Source organism: Anoplophora glabripennis, unplaced genomic scaffold (assembly GCF_000390285.2).
Source record: "Anoplophora glabripennis isolate ALB-LARVAE unplaced genomic scaffold, Agla_2.0 scaffold262, whole genome shotgun sequence".
NCBI classification, from domain to species: domain Eukaryota; kingdom Metazoa; phylum Arthropoda; class Insecta; order Coleoptera; family Cerambycidae; genus Anoplophora; species Anoplophora glabripennis.
Window position 1 is genome coordinate 60413 of NW_019416428.1, and position 19821 is coordinate 80233.

At 32.7% G+C, this 19821-nt stretch overlaps 1 protein-coding gene across 1 annotated transcript in view; it reads left to right on the top strand.

Moving 5' to 3' along the window:
* The window catches only part of LOC108907233 (bone morphogenetic protein 10-like), a 19848-nt gene extending 2506 nt beyond the window's left edge, over positions 1-17342 (top strand). Inside the window, exons 2-4 of the mRNA XM_018710813.1 lie at positions 11527-11676; positions 13186-13715; positions 17109-17342. Coding sequence (XP_018566329.1) covers positions 11527-11676; positions 13186-13715; positions 17109-17342 — 914 coding nt within the window. The remainder of the gene's footprint in view (positions 1-11526; positions 11677-13185; positions 13716-17108) is intronic.
* Positions 17343-19821: the final 2479 nt, after the last annotated feature.

The window sequence follows — 19821 nt, forward strand, 5'->3', positions numbered from 1 at the left end:
ATAATAATTATAAATAATATAATATAATTATATATAATATATTATAATAATTATAACAATCACAAATACATTTTTGACCATTTGTATTTAGTAAATATATATCTGTATAGAAAGGTTAACGGCGAAATAAAAAAAAACAATTTTTAGGACACTTGACGGATTTAATTTTCTGTACTATTCCATTAAATATTTCCACCAAGCACCACTTTTTACAGCATAGTAACTATAGACAATGATTTAGAAAAGACTAATACCTCAGCCGATAAGAGCAGTCCCATCCATAAAAGTGCAACTTTTTGGCTTAGCAACATAAGTAACTATTAAAATTTTTCAGGAAGTAAGTCAATGTTCTGGAGAGATTTTTTCTTGTCATATGTAGCATTTTGTATCTCAAAACGTAAACTTGTTTTGCACGATTTTACTCATTTTGTTTTTGCAGTCGCCTAAAATTACTTCCTTATATTTTTGTATTGTTGCACCCATTTTACCGAAAAAAATAAATTTTACAAAGACAATCATTTTTTTTCTTTTTTTGCGTTTGAGAAAAACAATGTAAATTTACAAATTATATAAATTACTTAAACTAAACTAAATTAGTTAAAAAATATGAAGGTACCTACACGCAATTTTTTCCTTAAGAAAAATAAGTAATATTTACTTTGTACAATGTCTTAACATTGTACCTAATAGTGATTAATTGGATCAAATATATTTTTTATCTTATTATAATTATTACAAACTCACAGTTGAAAATTAATTATATGCACATATAACATTAATGACTACACAAAAAATTAAAGACAAAAGTTTTCTAGATTTCTAAGAAACAGCATTTATTGATATTCCTATTTTTATCGAAAGCTAAATCACAAAATGAATTGTCGTTTTTGTAGGAAACACATTAGATATAATGAATTGGCAACTTTATTATCGGAAAAATACGTGCTTAAAGAACATATTATTTATTACACATCGAAGATGGTTACTTTACACTGTCTATTTGTAAACACGAGTAGCATCTGTTCATATTTTTAATAATATTAATGATATGAATGTTAGTGCTAAGGTATTAATAGCGTAGGTACACGTAGTTTATTATAAGCCCAGGGATATAAACTTTTTCTTAATAATTTTGCAAAATGATGGTATAGAGAAATACACATTCCGGTGCTTCTCTTATAATGAATAAAGTGGATATTAATATTGATAGGCTAATGAAGAACAAAAACGAATGATAATGCAGGGTTAAACATAAAAGCAGCATCGCATCTTAACAGGTTCTTAAACAGCAGTAGCATAGAGAAAACAGAGCTTTACTTTTAAAAATCATTTGTTATACATAAATTTAACTAGTAGGTACAGCAACTGTTATAGCTTATTTTTTTACAAAAACAAAACAAAAAATTATAATTAATAAAAATTTTATTTTGCATTGTTCTGGATCAAATGAGTTATTGGTTGAATATTTAAATTCCAGCATAAAAGACCAATGCATGAATACATGCACTTATGTCAACGCACGTTCGTTCTGATTAAATTTTCTTTCGTTAAACACGCAAAATTGTAATGGTGAAACCATGTTAATACAAATAAATCACTTAATAATATTTTAGTCCCTACTACAGATAATAAAATCATAAAATATATGCATTACAAATAGTGAATTATAAAAAGGCCCTGTCACGATTTCTTTTGGAATAAATATTTAATTGTTTGTTTATTTAAATTGCAGAGCTAACTTTATTGAGTAGAGTTTAACAATCATTTAATTAAATCAATTTCAGTTAATGAATTATAGTCCATTGAAAAGTTACATTTGGGGTTGCAAAAGTCAGAGTACGCAATTTTATTTTTTGGAAGTCAAGAAGGGGTTAGTGTAAAGTTAAATCCATGTTTGTGGGGTCGCAACCCTTGTGCATCGGCCGCCATCTTGTAAAAAGGGCTGCAAATGGTTTTTATACTACATACTACTTACTATATCGGGTAAACTATTCGTCGCACAGAAAATTTGTAAATACATTTTTTGTTGCAAATTAAATTCTCTACAAATAACTTTTAGTCGTAAAACTAAAAGTAACAAAGTTATTAACGAAAATAGATAAAAATTTGTGAACGAATTTTCTTTTGGTCGTTATAACTTTTTTCTGGTCATTTTACAAAAAAATTACATGAGAGTATTTTGATGGAGGGGTTTTCAAGGAATAATTTCCATTACAAACTTTTTTCAAATTTTATTTATTTAGTAGGGTTTTACAGCGATGCGAAACTTACACTATTCTCCAGTACTAGTAAGTATACATTAATATGAAATGAATAGGCATAGGAGGTGTCCTTCAAAGTTTTCTTCCAGTTGTGCTACCAAGTGCGTGCGTGACGTATTTAATTGTGAAAAGTATTTTGAGTTTTGTGGACCCTATTTTGAATTTTGTGGACAAGAGATGGGTTTCAGTGTCGACCAAGCAGAATCAGATGAAGATACCCTCATCGTTCGCTTCACTCTTACTGCATCCCAATCGTTCGAGTCAGTCACTATTGTCGCCGAAGATATCAACATTCTTGTCTTGCACACGGCATTTGGAAGAACACATTCAAATGTATTTTTTTTTAAACCATCAAAAGGACGTACAGCCGAACAATTATATTGTCCGTCAAGTTTTATGTACGGAGACGTCATTGTGGATAATCTGTTGTTTCTCCATGCCTTCTCAGGATGTGACACGACTTCAGCAGCTTACAACATCGGTAAAATGAAATTTCTCACAACCCTGGAGACACGTTCTGAGTTAGCTAGTGGAACAGCGTTATTCCACAAAGAGACTGAGGACACAGTAGATTGGGAAATATATTTAGATATTTTTAATTACACTAATTATTATGTCAGCTAGAAAATGTCCGTGGATTCTGCCTACTACGGATACGACGTAAAAAACGCGCCACCAGACTCTACCTCGTAGGGGGTGGGGAAAAGAGTCAATAACTAATTAACAACATTGCAATGTCAATTATTAAAATGTTTCTTATAAAATTAATGGAAAGATGAGAGAAAACTATGCCTAAACATTTATATTAATGTATATTTACTAGTACTGGAGAATAGTGTAAGTTTCGCATCGCTGTAAAACCCTAATAAATAAATAAAATTTGAAAAAAGTTTGTAATGGAAATTATTCCTTGAAAACCCCTCTATCAAAATGCTCTGATGTAATTTTTTTGTAAAATGACCAGAAAAAAAATTATAACGACCCAAAGAAAATTCGTTACCAAATTTTTATCTATTTTCGTTAATAACTTTGTTATTTTTGGTTCTACGACTAATTTAATTTGCAACAAAAAATGTATTTACAAATTTTCTGTGCGACGAATAGTTTTCCCGATATAGTAAGTAGTAGTATAAAAACCATTCGTAGCCCTTTTTACAAGATGGCGGCCGATGCACAAGGGTTGCGACCCCACAAACATGGATTTAATTTTACACTAACCCCCTCTTGACACCTAAAAAGTAAAATTGCGTGCTCTGACTTTTGCACGCTAAGCCCAAAAAATGTAGCATTTCAATGGACTATTAAATAACATTTATATTTTTTTCTGATATCTTATCGTTACAATTCTTAGCTGGCCCCACTATACATTTGCTTTGAATTGGATGCAATAATATTGCTACGTCTATGTTGAGCTAAAGGTCTGTAATTTAATTAACAATAATTTCTGGCAGAAAAATCGAAATAATCGAAATAAATAATAATGACTATCCTCGAAGAGGCAAGTAGAGAATAATTTCTTAAGATCACTTTATTGCCTCTATCCGAATGACATTTTGTCTTTTAGCAACTGTCATCAGCTAAATTTTTTTAAATACATGCATTTTTGCGCAATATAGGGTAAAACCGGGATAGATGCCCCACTTTTTGAAATAGCCACCTAATTTTAAAAATATTAATTTTATACGAATAATTTCTATTAATGTAGCTCTCAATCCTTTATGTTGAACTATTATTATTATTTTTTAACCTATCAAATACAGATTTTGCAGAAATTAGCTTTTCGTGGAACATTTTTTTTGAGGATGGATGGCCTACCTGTATGGATAGTTGCCCCACCATGAAAATACTGAGAAGGATAGATGCCCTTTATACCGTGTAAACGAAATAACCAAACCAAATGTTAGATAGTTCTACTTCTAAAACAGTAATTGTCTCCAAGAAACATGGGTCATAATAATGAAAAACATTTTGTGTTTTTTTAAATATTTTAATTGTTATCATTAGAACATAATTCTAATTATCACACAAATGACCATAATTAAATTTTTAAAGCGTTTGTTTAACTAAAATATAAATTCTTAAGTTTAACATGCATAATCATATTTTTTTGTTAAATTAAATTTTACAAGCATTTATTCAACAAAAATATAAATTCTAAATTGTTGTTATAAAATATTCATATTAAGTATCAACATGCACATTGCACAATCATACTTTTTATATATTAAAATAAAATTAATCCCAAATTGTCGGGATATTTCGTTTATCCCCATGGTTTTTTTGTCTATTTCATCGAAAGCTGACTGTAGGTTTTTTGTAGTCCAAGAACATACTCGAGCTCGCACTCCTTCCTTTTTTTATATTTTCGTGGCATAGTTCTGCTAAAATCAGTAAAAAGTCCAAATATAAATATACGTAAATACATAAAAAATATAACAGACACTAAAATATTTTAAAAATATATACTTACTTCATATATGGCTTATAGAGGGATAGGTGCCCTTAGGGGCATCTATACTTCGAAAAATCAGGGTAACTATCCTTTGTCATAGGGATTGATGCCCGAGTATTTTTTTAAATAAATTATAAACAAAATAGCATCTACTTACACCTACATGCAGGCTCAATGAACCAGTATATTGACGTTATAAAAAATATAACGGAATTTATTACTAATTATAAAGTTATACAAAGCAAAATACTAACCTTTAATTCTTTGACGTGTTCGTGAATTTCACCGCGGAGATAATTACACGCACGAGCGAAACGCGTCCTCACCGAAAGATTGTCCGTGGGTAACAGACAGGGCCAGGGCCCGAGAACTTATACTTGAAGATATGGGGAAACTGGGAACCACGTGACTTGAGATGGATATACAAGTTGGGGAAAGAGTATATAGATGTCGCCACAAAAATTTTGTAGAATAAATTTTGACAATTGCAATTATGAATCATTTCATGTTGTTCATGTTTATTGTTGGTTAGGTTTGGCGAGTGTTGCTGTGTGTTTTATTTGTGTTTTTAGTGTGTTTTACTAGACATTTCATTAACATTTATTTATATAACATAATAATGTCTGATAATCACATAATCACATTTTTTTATTAACAATAAAATGTTTTATTTTTTAGTTTTTTTTTAATAAAAAATGTGATCAGAGGTAGGTAGTTTTTTTTATGGATATCAACACAACGAAAAATTTAAAGTTGCATAATAAATCTCTATTACAAGAATTAATCAAAGATTGGTTTAGTAAAATTATTTACTTGTAATATTTTTTTATTCACTGTGAAAGCTAATACAATATAGAAAGCACTGAAACTCTATAATCATTTCCACTTTTTTTTTAAAATATGTACTGAAATTTGAAATTTTTTCAACAAACATTTTAAAAAGTTACAGTATCAAAATTATTTCTTATTTTAAGTAGGAAGACTATTAGAGCATTTAAAAGTGTCTTTAATGCTTGAGTGATTTTAATGCTTTTAATCAAATGTACTTATATTCTCATGGTGACAAAAATTATCTACGTGAAAATTACTTTACAAAACCAATTTCTGAGTGATCTGTGTAGGGTGAGATTTGTTATGTAATTTTAAATTTAGCAGCGGCAGAGTACCTAAAACAAATATTGGATAGGTATATAGTTGTAGAGCGTGCAACTAGATGGCGCTTGCATCTTTTACCGGCTACAGGTAATTTAACTCACTATATTACCGATAATTCCTAGAAAAGGAAAGCAATAGAAGTTGGAGAAAGTGTCAACAGTTAGCGCTGTTGATGACCACGAAATCTGTTCAAGTTTGCTATCTACAGTATCATTTATCTAGGGTAACAGAGATGCGGGGTGACTGCGGACCTTACTTAAACAATTAATTCTTAGTCACGAGTTCGGGAAGTTAGGTTTTTAGAATATGAGGCATCTACCCCGCTGCGGCATCTATCCCGGTTTTACCCTATCCCCCATTCTCCTTCGAATTCAGTTATGTCTTCTGTTATTTTTTAGTGACATTTCGAATCAGAAAAGCCATTAGTGTCATTTTTCTTAAAGAACAAGAACTTAAATTTTTTTCAGTTATTCATTCTTAGATAGGTACCTACTTTCATAAACCAAACAAACAGAAAAATAATAAATTTTAAGAAGGTTATATTTATATTAAGATAAAGTTAAAATAGATATGGGAAAAATTTAATATTTTTTACTTTTTTTTTAATTAGATATTTTTATCATATACATGTAAAAAGGCTTCTTTTCACGACAGAAATATAGCCCGTCAGCCCGCTGCAAAATAGCCGAATGATTTCTCCACGTACCTCTTCAATGTATCGTTAATTATGCGCATGCTGTGACCAATGAAGAAGTACAATCAGTCGGTAACAGTAGAACATGCACCGGTAAAGGTAATTGTTAATTGCAAAAAAATCGCGATTTACAATTATAGCTTTGTTCGGGGAGCCTGTCAAATTGGTTCGGAATCGGTCAGAGGCAGTCATCCGGCTGCTTTCTGTGCTATCTCCCACAAGCATAGCATAAAGGAAGTGGCTAGGCGATTGCTTCTGACTGGTCCCGAACTGGCTTCAGCGGCTCCGCGAACAAAGCTTATATTTACACGTATGCCGAGCATACTAAACGGTATTTTAGCAACAACAATTAATCGGAAAACCATCGACATACGGGCAGAGTGGAACCGAAGGGTCGGGTGACGCCCTTAAGAGTGTAAATAAATATTGCATCTGTAGATGATAGTTACATGTATTCGATATTCAATGGCTTTTGGCATAAAGTGTACAATTTCCAAAGGGCATACGGTTTCCGAAGGTCTAATTAAGTTCACACCTGTATGATTGTATTGTATATTGCACGGGTTTGACAATGATAATGCCAAATTAAATTAAGATTGCAAAATGACTGTTTTATCATGAACTTTTGATTTCCTAAAGGGCATACGGTTATCGTGGAACCCATACTAAATAAAGGCTTTTAAATAGAGCAAATTTTTAGAATATGTTCCAACGCTAGCGCCACGTATGCCATTGTCATTCTATTTATTTATAGTTAGGTAAAATAGTAAAACTAAATTTAAAAAATCGTTAGGAATAGGCGATGATTTACAGAAAAAAATTCTCCTTTTCTTTTCATTGTGCAAAATGTACACAATAGGGTTGTTGACTATAAAAACAAACCATACAGAAATTGTTACTGATACAAAGATTTTATATAAAAGAACCTGCCTGTATAGTAAAATTTTAAATATATGACAAAATCATTTATGAATTTTTGGGTTACTTAAAAACTAGCCTGACGTCAGAAGGGGCAATTGAACAAGAAGCTAGTAGCGATCCTATTGCATAATTTTGAAGAAGAAAATATGTCAAAATTGTCCATCAAACACTGTTGCCCGGTTTCCTGTTTTTTAAACAAAAGTGACACTAGTGACAGCAGTCTGTCAATTAAGAATATTTGTGATAGTTATTATTAATTACCTGATTGTAATGGATTCAACAAAATTTATGTGGTATTTTGTTCCACATTCCACATTCCTCATAGCCAACTGCATTATCTCCATAAGACTCCCGAACTGCACTATAATTTTCCATAAATAAATGGGTATTTTATATAAATAAACACAATAAAATCATTCATTAAATATGTTGATCCTTACCTGACTCCTTTTATACCTCTGATTTCGCCAATATTAAAACGGTCGTGTCTTTTTAAAAATTCAATTCATGATCATAAAAATATCAATTTTTGGTAAAATTTACGAAGTAGCTTTCACAAATTCCCTTTCACACATTCTGCTTTAATTCAAAGGGAAGATATTAAATGATTATTACTAAATAATAATTTTACTTGATAAAGGAATTCGAAGATTAAGGAAAATAACTCGTAGACTTGAAAATATTTATGCGACAGTGTCACTGACAGACTGACAGACACTACTGACAGTGTTGACAGAGCTTCTTCTTCTTCCAATTTTTTTCCTTTACGCAATCATTTACACATAATTTCACTGTAAGGAGCCCCTTATGACGTTACAGCCGTTTTGAAGTATTATAAAAAAATAAGTTTTAAATAATTATTTTAAAACTGTTCTGACGCATTCCTCAATCTCTAATTGTGTATACACACTAGTTAGTAGGTACATGTAGAATTATATTATCTACTTTTTGAAATTTGGTCAACAACCCTATTGGAGTAAAACATTTAAAAAAGTGCCGCGCTACAAATTTTATTCCGATATTGAAATTTCCATAAAATGTTAATTTTTTTGATAAAGTATGAGATTTTTAACAAATTTAATAGCCAACAAGCAAATATCAACATTTGTAAACAAGACAGATAGGTACTAATGCTGACTCGAAACGTCACTAAATAGTAAAACACAACTATAGACTCGAAAAAATGTGGAATCCAATGGCATAAAAATATTAATAAGTTTTTATTTAAAAAATTGAGACAGATGATGGTCGCTAAAAAATAGAGAAGAAAAATGAAAAGAATGGATTTTCTCTTCGGTGTAAAACTTCAAATAAACTCAGATACATAATTGAAAATTTAAATTTTTTTTAACCAAATTGATATTTTCGTTTTGTCTCTGTGCAGTTATTGCTCACTAATTTACATAAGTTTGCCTCAATTTAATTATCTATCATTCCTCATTACATGGTTTTCGAGATAGCAATGTCATCTCATTGATACACCATGTATGTATTTAAAAGGATTAGGAGCATAATTCTTTAGCAGATAGAGAAAAATGAGTATAATACGAAGGCGTGATTAAAAAAAAAATTAAATGCATATTTAAGCTGAAAAAATTTTTTTTCAAATCATTATTTAACCCCCTTTTCAGGCTGTTACTGACCGGCTGACGTCAGCCGGCTACGATATGAACAAAGCGACCTAGATGCAATGTTGCCATATTTATATATTTTCGCACATATAAAGACAATAAATAAACGGTTTGCTCACGTCAGCCAATAATAATTTAAAATGCTATAAATTATTTTTTATAATTATGCAATCAACATATTAAATTGTTATTGTTGCCCAGCAAGAACCTCGAGGAGGTCTGAGCATGCCTTGCCAAAAATCAGTTTTTATTAACATCATAATGTTAATTTTTTAATTTGCTGTAAGCCTTCGGGCTTACAGCAAATGTTCAAATACATTACCGTTACCGTCTATGCACAAGTGTACACGTTGGATAGATGAGCGGCGGATGCGATGGAATAAACCAGGGTTGTTACGTATTTCTTCAGCGGCATCTTCGATACGATTCCGCAACTGCTCTACATTCTCTACCTCGGTGTGATACACGACAGATTTCATATAACCCCATATACAAAAGTCCATAGGATTATGGGCCCTCATCTCCCTATCCACCGATTGGGACATTGATCGTCTAAAAATCCACGGACATCGCGAGCAAAATGGGCCGGATCTCCGTCGTGCATATACCACATATCCCGTAGCATCTGAAGGGGAAGGTTTTCAAACAATTCTACTAAAAATTGAAAGTAACGCGGCCCATTCCGATGTTCAGGTAGAAAATGCGGCCCATTAAACGATCGCCATATACTCCTGCCCATAATACATCGACACCGAATCTCCTATGAAAGCTAAACCGACGAGTAGTGTGCGGGTTTTCATCTGACCAAATGTGACTATTATGGCTGCAAAGAAATTAGCTCTGTCTCACTTTAAATAAAATTTAATATTGAAGTTACAAAACTCCAAGAGTTCAAGTAATTTAAATTTCATTTCACAACCATTTCAATTTCATTACAAAAATAATGATATAAAAAACCAACACTCACTAGATAAATTATAAAGAGAGGGTGAAATGTATGTAGTATTTAAATACTGACTGTTATAGAAGATAAAAAAACAATAGGACGGAGACAAGTAAACAACTCGGTACGTGATTCCGACCTAGATTAACCTGTATCTAGGTCAACCACGATCCTTTTTTACGGACCGTGTAGGTCAATGACCCACTTTTTAATTTGCACGTGTACAAATAGTCCAGGAGCCAGATAGAGTGCCGTGGCAAACAGAGTCACACGGCTGCAAACAATGTAATGAATACGGATGATTGTTTTCCAATGTACGGTTATTACAATTTATCATTTTTAATATTATTAACGTTTTCACGTTTTATAATTTATTATGTTAAATAATACACAGTTTTAGTATTTCAATTTATTATTCAATATGCAGTTGCGTATAACCAAAGTTTACATAATAAATGTAAACTTTAGTGTAAATCTAAACTTTGGTGTAACCTAGGTAGGCACTTATTGTTTTTGAGAAAGCAATACTTATGTTTTTTACCTGTTTAAAATGCCAGCACGAGTAAAACAGCATTCATCCGTCCAGAGCACTTTGTTAATAAAGTTCTGCTGCACTTAGGAACCAATTGCAAAATTCAAGACGATTGGGGAAATCAGCTGCTTCTAAAGCTTGAACTTTTTGAAAATGTGTTATGTTAACTCCTTTGCGGGAAAAATGCGGGAGATATGGAGGGTGGTAGATTTGAATAAACGCTTTAAATTGTTAGGTAATGGTTTTGTAACCGTGTGTAGTGTATTTTGTATATTCGGGTATTTAGTGTGCCGACCTTTTTTATTTGATAAAATACAGTGTGCCTACAAACCTCTGCTTTATTTATTTTCTTTTAACGAAAGTTGACTTCGAGAAGTCAGGCTTGTTAAAACATTTTGCACTAAATTATTAAAATTAGTTATAATAAAATGCAGCATGATCCTTTATTTACTTGCATTTTATTGGTTTCATACATATGTATCCGTATACTAACGCGGATGAATTAAATGTGAACACAGATTATGATATGAACTTGGCAACGCTGTTCGCTTCAGCTGACGATTTGTTCGTGACATTACGTTACAAAATTTTCGGAGCATCCGGGCATCTGGCAAGGCCGCCTTCTTAGCGGGAGTTATGGGTTGATTTCCTTCATTTTTAAAAGTCGGGTAAAATTTTTTTTTCCGATTTTCTGTCTTTATTAAGTCTTCCGAATATGTGATTAAAATTAATTACTATGACTGAATCACCCTGTATAAAAAGTAGACTACTACACGAAATATAGGAACATAAGCGAAAGTCAGTTGTAAAATAATTAATAAAAGCAATATTATTATTGAAGTTTCGAGTGAAACTGAGAAAACAGAAAGCGACTCGATAATGAAATTTAATTTATGGCTCTATTGTTCATTAGTCAATTTTCTCCATTACATTTTAGGGCCAATCTATGGAAACGAGATTTTAGAGGAACTGTCAGACAATCATCTACTAATTTTCGATCTTCCAACAACGAACGATGACGAGAAGTTTATAAGAGCAGAATTAAAAATTCTCACTCTGTTAGATGTTAACACTGATGACGAAAAAGGTACGTTTACTGAGAAGAAAATAATATTTCAAAAGTATTTCAAATTGGATTGAATAACATTGCTAGCTCAGAAACAAATACTTAGGAGCCATGTTTATATTGCAAGTTCAACGTAATGACAAATATCACTGTTTCCATTTTACTTGATTTCTATTTCTCCATACGAATATGACAGCTCTTCCATTAAGAGGTTTCATTTTAAATTGCATACCATTATTTGTTTGTGACAAATGTAACTGCCATATTTTGCAGCTGTTAGTTATAAACAACGCGATTGGATCAATATTCCTTTCAGCAACGCTTAGAAGTAATAAAAGTTGATTACAATAATTATGGCGAAAATTTCACGGAGACAGTTCGAAAAATCCAAGTTTGGTCGCAGAAATGCATCTGCATATAGCAATTGTAAATTAAGTTGCTAAATATGAACGTATAGATTACTGATGTTAAGAACCCAACTCGCGCTCGGTTCGTCAGCTTAAATGAAAAAAAATCCTGTTTTGTCTACTACAAAACGTTCACAGTATTTCACAAGTCAGCATGCAAGACATTTTGTATAAAGATCTAGGCTTGCATTCTTACAATGTCCAATTAACGCAAAATTTCAGGTCGACGGACCATGCAATACGTCTGTTTGCTGAGGGAACGTTAGAAATGTATTTTTAGCTGTGGGGGCCATTTCCACTTACAAGTTACATCAATAACCAAATTTATCCTACCTGGGGCTCTAAAATCCAAAAGTGATAGTTAGACATCCTCTCCATCCACAAGAACTGACTGACTGTTTGGGTACGGTTTCTAGAGCCGCGGTTTATGGGGCCGTATTCTACCGAAAATGAAGCTACAGTCAATGAATTGCGGTACCGAAATATGCTGACTGACTTTTTGGGTCTTCGATTGAAAAACTGAATACGGAAGACGTTTATTTTCAGCATAACATGCCTACGAGCCATACAAGCTGTGAAACGATAGCCTCACTGCGCGAGCAGTTTCCAAGATGTGCAATTTCGCGTCATGGAGACATCAATTCGCCGCCTAGATCATGTGAAGTGACATCGCCGGATTTCTTTCTCTGGGATAAGGTGTATGCTTCAGAAACGATTGAAGCGCTCAGACGATATCTGAACTGTAATTAGCGAAATAGGTCCGTAATTATGCGAAAAAATTATGTTAAATTTCCTAAAAAGAATTAGAATTTCCATTAAAAGCAGAGCCGACCATTTGGAAGATATTATCGTCCATCTTTAACCGCATGATCGTACTTCGTGTTGAATGAATAAAAATATTACTATTAGAAATAAAAATTACTTACTTTCCTATACAGTTAATATGAAACCTCTTAGAGAAAAATCCATTACTGTACTATCAAATTTTCAGTGCGGCGTACCTCTGTCTCTGATAGGCGAAATAGCAATTTTATAACATACAATTTGAAATATTTTTTATGCTGTCTGTGATATGAAAACTGAGATCCAAAAATTTTAAAATTGTTATGTTTTCATTGTTTAGGTGTAAGAAAGATACTGAAAGTATCAGTTTATGACGATCAAATTAAAAAATTATTTCACCACCAAGAAACTCAGATTCATCACGTAAACAACACATGGGTGTCGTTTGATGTCACAGCCCCCGTAAATAAAATTTATCAAACCAATTCCAAAAGCAAAGTCTTGAAAATAGTAATTTCGATATGTGCGTTCTTTCCGAGTATTACAAAAAATTTAAAACTCTCTCTCATGCCGATACAAGAGGATTTCGAGCACGACTATCCTGTTCTGTTACTCTCCTATTCTTCCATGAAAGAAGGTACTGATAGTAACAAGAAATTGTTAAACATTAAGAAAAACAGGAAGAAGAGAAGTTTGGAAGACGATTATGAAGAGGAAACTAATAGATTATGGGACGACGAATTTTCTAATAAAAGGGTGCCTGTAAAAAAGGTTAGGAAAAGTAGGAATACTTGTAGAAGGAAACCTTTGTATATAGACTTTTCTGAGATAAATTACGATGTCTGGATTGTCCAGCCCAGTGGTTATGATGTAAGTATGCATATACCAAGGTATAGCCCAAAAATGTAAACGATATTTGGTTAGAAATACTCATGTATCATAAAGAAATTTAAATTGCAATATAAAAATTTATATATGGAGATTTATAGTTATCTCTATCTCAATTAACATTTACTACCATACTCTAAATAAACACCTTAGTACATATTTTTTCATAAATTTTTTGTTATAGTAGATGAACTCTTAAATTTTGTCACGAAAAAAGATCAAAAAATGCTCACAGTTTGTACTTAACAGGCTCAAAAATTATATACCAAATATTCAATTTTTCCGTTATTATAAAAGGACGGACCTGTATTTTTATAGAATGTTATATAAAATTAAACCTTATTTTGATTAATATAGATACTGAACACAGCAAAAATGATTTAGGAATTTGGGTTACAAATTTGTACAATTTTGTTACCAATGTAATGTTATTAATTTAATTAACTGAAAAATTGGTTTTATTTAGTTTCGTTTTACATAAATCAGTGAAATCATATAAAACATATAAATTAGGGTGAAAATTTTCAAAATCATGCCTTCTGTGGTGTTAAGAGGGTTCTATAGCAAATAGGCAACTAGTAATACATTTTTGTAGATTTTATTACACAATTTGTCTAAATATGTATTAATGCACAAATAACGCAGATTTTCTATAAAATGAACTTAGTTTGAAACTCAAACTACTTTTTGTTGTAAAGAAATTTGTAATTTGCCGCTTTTGAACAAGCGGCATTGTGATCATGCGCCCATTAAGCAAAGACCAAGAATTCCATTGGACAAACAAGAGGAAGTGGACGATTTTCTAAAGAACATGGAACATCAAGGTATAATCGAACCATCGAATAGCCCATGGAGTTCATCAGTAGTGTTAGTAACCAAGAAAGATGGTTCTAACAGATTTTGTGTTGACTTCATAAATGTAAATGACATAACAAAGAGACAGTTATCCTCTACCTAGAATCGATGTCACTATAGACACCCTGGCAAATTCAAATTGATTTTCTACGTTGGACCTTAAGGGTAGTTATTACAGAGCAAGTAGAAATCGATTCAAAGACAAAGAGGACACTATTTCCTCTACGCGACCAGATTTGTGGTACAGTGTCATGCCGTTTGTCCTCTACAATGCTCCAGCCGCTTTTGAGATCATCATGAAGACCGTATTACAAGGATTTACCTGGAAAACCTGTCTTGTATACCTCGATAACGTCATTATATTGGGTAAGACGTTTGAAGAACACGCGAAGAACATTGAGAACGTCTTAAAGACAATTAAAGAAGCTATTCTAAAATTGAATCCTGACAAGTGCTGCTCTTTTCAAAGACAAGTCGAATACTTGAGTCATGCTATATCAGTAGATGATGTTAAGACTAATCCGATGAGAACTGAAGCTGTACGAAAATAAACGTACATCAATTAATGGGCTTCCTAGGTCTGTGCTCGTTTTGCAGATGATTTTTTTTAGACCATTACACTGACTCACTGAAAATGACCAACTCTACGATTGGACTCCAAAGTATCAGCAGGCATTTGAAAAACTCAAAGAAGCTCTTTATTCACCACCGATATTAGCCTAACCATGACCTCGTGAGGAATTCATAGTTGATGCGGATGCTAGCAATACTGGAATCGGAGGTGTCTTATCGCAAATCCAGGATGGAGAGGAAAGAGTAATAACTTACTTCAACAAGGCATTATCAAACCAGAGAGGAACATATAACCACCAAGGACCAGGATAACAAGAAACCAGTAAGCAACCAGTGTGTTTCAAATACTCTACAAAATAAAAAAAGTACAATGTAGAGGATGTTGGTCGAAATAAAAAATCAAATAAACGATGGGTCTGCCGACAGGCATTTGAATGTTGGAATTGTGGCGAGAAAGGCCATATTAAATTGAGGTGTCTCAAAGACAAACGCAACCCCTGTTCAGAAAGTAGTAAAGGAAGATTAGGGAAACTAAAATCAGCCAGATTGAAGGGGCATGGGGGGGCCTATCCGGAATTGTTATATAGTATTAGATACTGATTCTTATCACATAATTGTGAAGCAGGATGTTCTTAACCACTGCAAAATCGGTCCAACAAAAAAGAAGTTGTACTGTAGAAGGTGAGACATTACCCGTCATTGAAGTACACTAAGCAGAATTACAATTAGCCAATATTGTTGATGGCGTGTTAATGGATTTAAGACAAATGGAAGAAGACATAAGTATCTACTGGACAGGATGAAGTAATAATGTCAATGTATCCCACATCTGACACCAATTTGTACCGAATTTCCTTTATTTAACATAATTTTTCAACAACGACTTTACAACTTTGACAACACTGACAATTCACAAGAACAAATAACACGTTAACCTTAAAAAAATACCCATACACTTTGGCGCGACCGTTTATATACAGGGTGTTTCTAAAATAGGATTCCAAACTTCTGCTGCGATTATAACTCATTAAAATAAGCCAAAAAGTTCCTATTAACATGTGCCCTAAAACGCACCCTTAGGAAGTTATATGCCCTTAAAAGGGCTCAAACAAAGCTGTTTTTTTTTCTGTTATTGACAAAACGGTCGCAAATAAATAGAAAAAAATCTATGGGTCTTACATACCTTTTTACGTTAAATAACATGGGCTACTCCGTTTTTAGACATGCAAATCATATGCGTCCCATTTAGGTTGGTGAAGGGGGTTTTCGGCCCGTAATTTTTTTTATTTCAATTTTTTTACAATTTTCTTTACAGATTTATAAAATCTTAACAATTTTACGTAAAAAATATTATCTTTGTCCAAATCGATATTTCCAATGGTTTTCGAGTAAATTGAGTTTGAAAATTACTCTGCACTTTAAGTTATTTGGCCAAAAATTATAAAAATCTGTTTACCATGGCAAATAAAAGACTGACGTTGCCACAACGCTTAACAATTTAAGTTATTGATAAACTGCCAATTGAGCTTTGCAGTGTTTAATTAGTAAAAGTGGTGCGTAAAAAATTACACAAACTCCAGGAATGGATTCTACACGTCAAAATAATAAGAAAAAACTCAAAAGTTATGTAATTTTTATTTATTTTTAAGTTATAACGTAAATACAAATTTTAAAAATTTAAAATTACGTTACGACTATGTCATGTTCCACGTTCAAACTAGGATATTTGTAAAGCTACATTTGAACGAGAGGTTTCCAGTTGACCTCCAAGATCTCCAGACCTCACAGCACTAGATTACTGTTTATGGGACTGGTTCAAAAATGAAGTGTACCTACAACGTTTATTCGCATAACAACATTTGAGTTTTTTCTTATTATTTTGACATGTAGATTCCATTTCTGGAGTTTAATTTTATTATTCCGACTCGCCCTGTAAATATTTTTTAGGCATATCAGTGTCAAGGAAGGTGCTTCTATCCCGTTGCAGAACATTTGAATCCCACCAAACATGCCATAGTTCAAGCCCTCCTCCACAGCGTAGCTCCGTCAAAGGTATCCAGGTCGTGCTGTGTTCCAACAATATTGGACTCAATATCGATTTTGTATGTAGATACAAATGGCGTTCTAACCTACCGGTACGCTTACAAGGATATGGTTGTTGTAGAATGTGGATGTCGATGAACATTTTTTCTATTATTGCAGGTTCAGTTTGTCCAGTGATGTATGAAAATGTACGATACGATTCTCACTGCTCCAAAAAATATGTGACTTTCAATTAATCGTAAAGTAAGCTACATCAACTAGAAAGCCAAAGAAATGTTTAAATCAATAGATCATTGATTAATTTATAACGATTTTATCTAAAGTTAGTATCATTTTTACGAAGTTAAATAAAATTGTTTCACTTTAAAAAACATATTGGATTGATGCATAAATTTGTAGCGTTTTTATTAAATTTAAAATTTATTGCTTTTTGACAAACAGAATACATGAACTAATTTAGGATATATTCACTTACATTTTTACGATTTCCCTCCAGTTTATTGTCCCTCGAAATATGGCCCTTTCGTTTATATACATCTGTATTAGTAACAAATAGGATCGGAATCATTATTAGTTTCTTTATTAGATGTCGAATTAATTATAAATCATTTAAATAATATCAAAAATCAATAAAAATAATTAAAAACATTATTCGGAAAAATTAATGAAACTAATTTCAGTTCGTACTTGTTATGAAAATTTAAAATACAGTTATAGCAGAGTTAGTTATTTATCCAAAGCAACTACAAATTTTATTCCTTTGTCTTTCCTTTTTTTTGTTCACTAATGCCTTATCGATTAGATCATCAGGGACGTCAGATAAATGATATTTTAAATATAAAAATAGCTCTAATTCTTAAAATGATTATACCAAGAAAGTAGAATGAATGAATTATTAACAGAGAACAAATAATCGAAGTATAATTGTAGCATAAGCGGTTGAATAAACCATTTCAATAAAACTCAAATTATCATTATCATTATAATACACCTACTAACACAGCTAAAATTTTCGCAACCATAAAAAGATATTTTCATTAACGTTCCTAGTTAGAAGTCCTAATTGACGTAATTATTTTAAAAAAATCCCGTGAAATGTTTTTTCTCTGTCGTCCACATTTGACTCTATATGTATAAACTTGAAATATTAATCAATGGTTTCCAAGATGTTTGTAAGTAAAAATTGGTTAGACTTATGTTTGATGGTTATTTAATAAAAAACTTTTTCGCGTAACACTTTCATCATCAAAGTTTTGATTAGTAGAAAATTTTACAGGTCTTTATGAATTTCTGTTTGCTACAAATAAAAAACGAAATGTATAAATAATAAATAAAAAACTAGAATAAATTTAATTTAGTTTCTCCAGGAACTCAGGTTACCTCTGCAGCTGCGGTTTCGTTATAGAAATATACCTAATGGAATTATACGAAGGTAAATTAAATAAACGGGATTTTATTAAAAAAAAACATTTATTTGAAAATAAAAGGTAAATATAATTTTTTTCTGCATAGCTTCGTGATTTAGAAATACATTTTTCCATCGTAGAACAAAGCTGGTTGCATCAGGGGTCAATTGCGCACAAATTCCTCTACACCCTCATCATCTTCAAATCGTTGCCCTCCTAGAGCTTCTTTAAGCGGCCCAAACAAATGAAAATCCCAACGATAGATTCAGGCTTTAGGGGGGATGATCAAGTTGAATCTAGTACATTTGAGACCGTTAGAGCTGTAGTATGGGCCCTGACGAGAGGATGGCCTCTGGAATCAGCTTGTCTCGCCTTTTGTAGCGATATGCAGTCTTCACATCGTTCAACAGCTCATAGTGGTAAGCAGTAATTATTGTGCAGAAAATGCAGAAAATCAATGAGCAAAATGCCTCGGCGCCCGGAAAAAAACTGTTGAAAGAACCTTGTCAGCTGACAGTCGACTCATGGCCTTCAGTGGAACTGCCTCCCCTTTCCTCCGCCACTCAATATTGGCCAAAGACGGATTAACCTATGGTGAGGCCCGGGGCTACAAGCTTTCGCAGGCCCTCTTTCTATAAAAAAAAGGTCACGCAATTGGCAACTTGTCGATATAAAGTTCAAACCCTGACCACTTTTTAGTTTGATTCTAAGAAAAAAAATAATAATTTTGCCACATCTTGTCGAGACCCCCCGATCTCGTGAAGACTGGCTAGTTGTGACTCAGGAGTGTAGTGGTGGATCTACTTTTCGTCTGACTCAAAAAACGTTTCAACTTCTGATCTGTGGTCAAAAAGCGAGGCACACACTTTGCGGAACTATAGGTCATTTGTGACGATCGCTTGATAGCTCCCATAACTTATTCCGACCTTTTCTGCAATTTCGGATACTCTCACCCGTCGATCGTCTTCAGGAATTTCTCTAACCGCGCGAATGTTTTCGTCTGTAATGCTGGTCCGAGGACGGCGATAGTATTCCTGATTTTCCACTCGTTCTCGTCCTTCCTTGAACTCTTTATGCCAAGCATACACAAGAGTCCTTGACAATGTTTGGTCCCCGAAGTGTGCAGTCAATCTTCGGAAAATTTCCGTAGCTTGAACTCCTTCACGAGCAAGAAATTTTACAATTATTCATTGGAAGTGTGGAATAGCCAG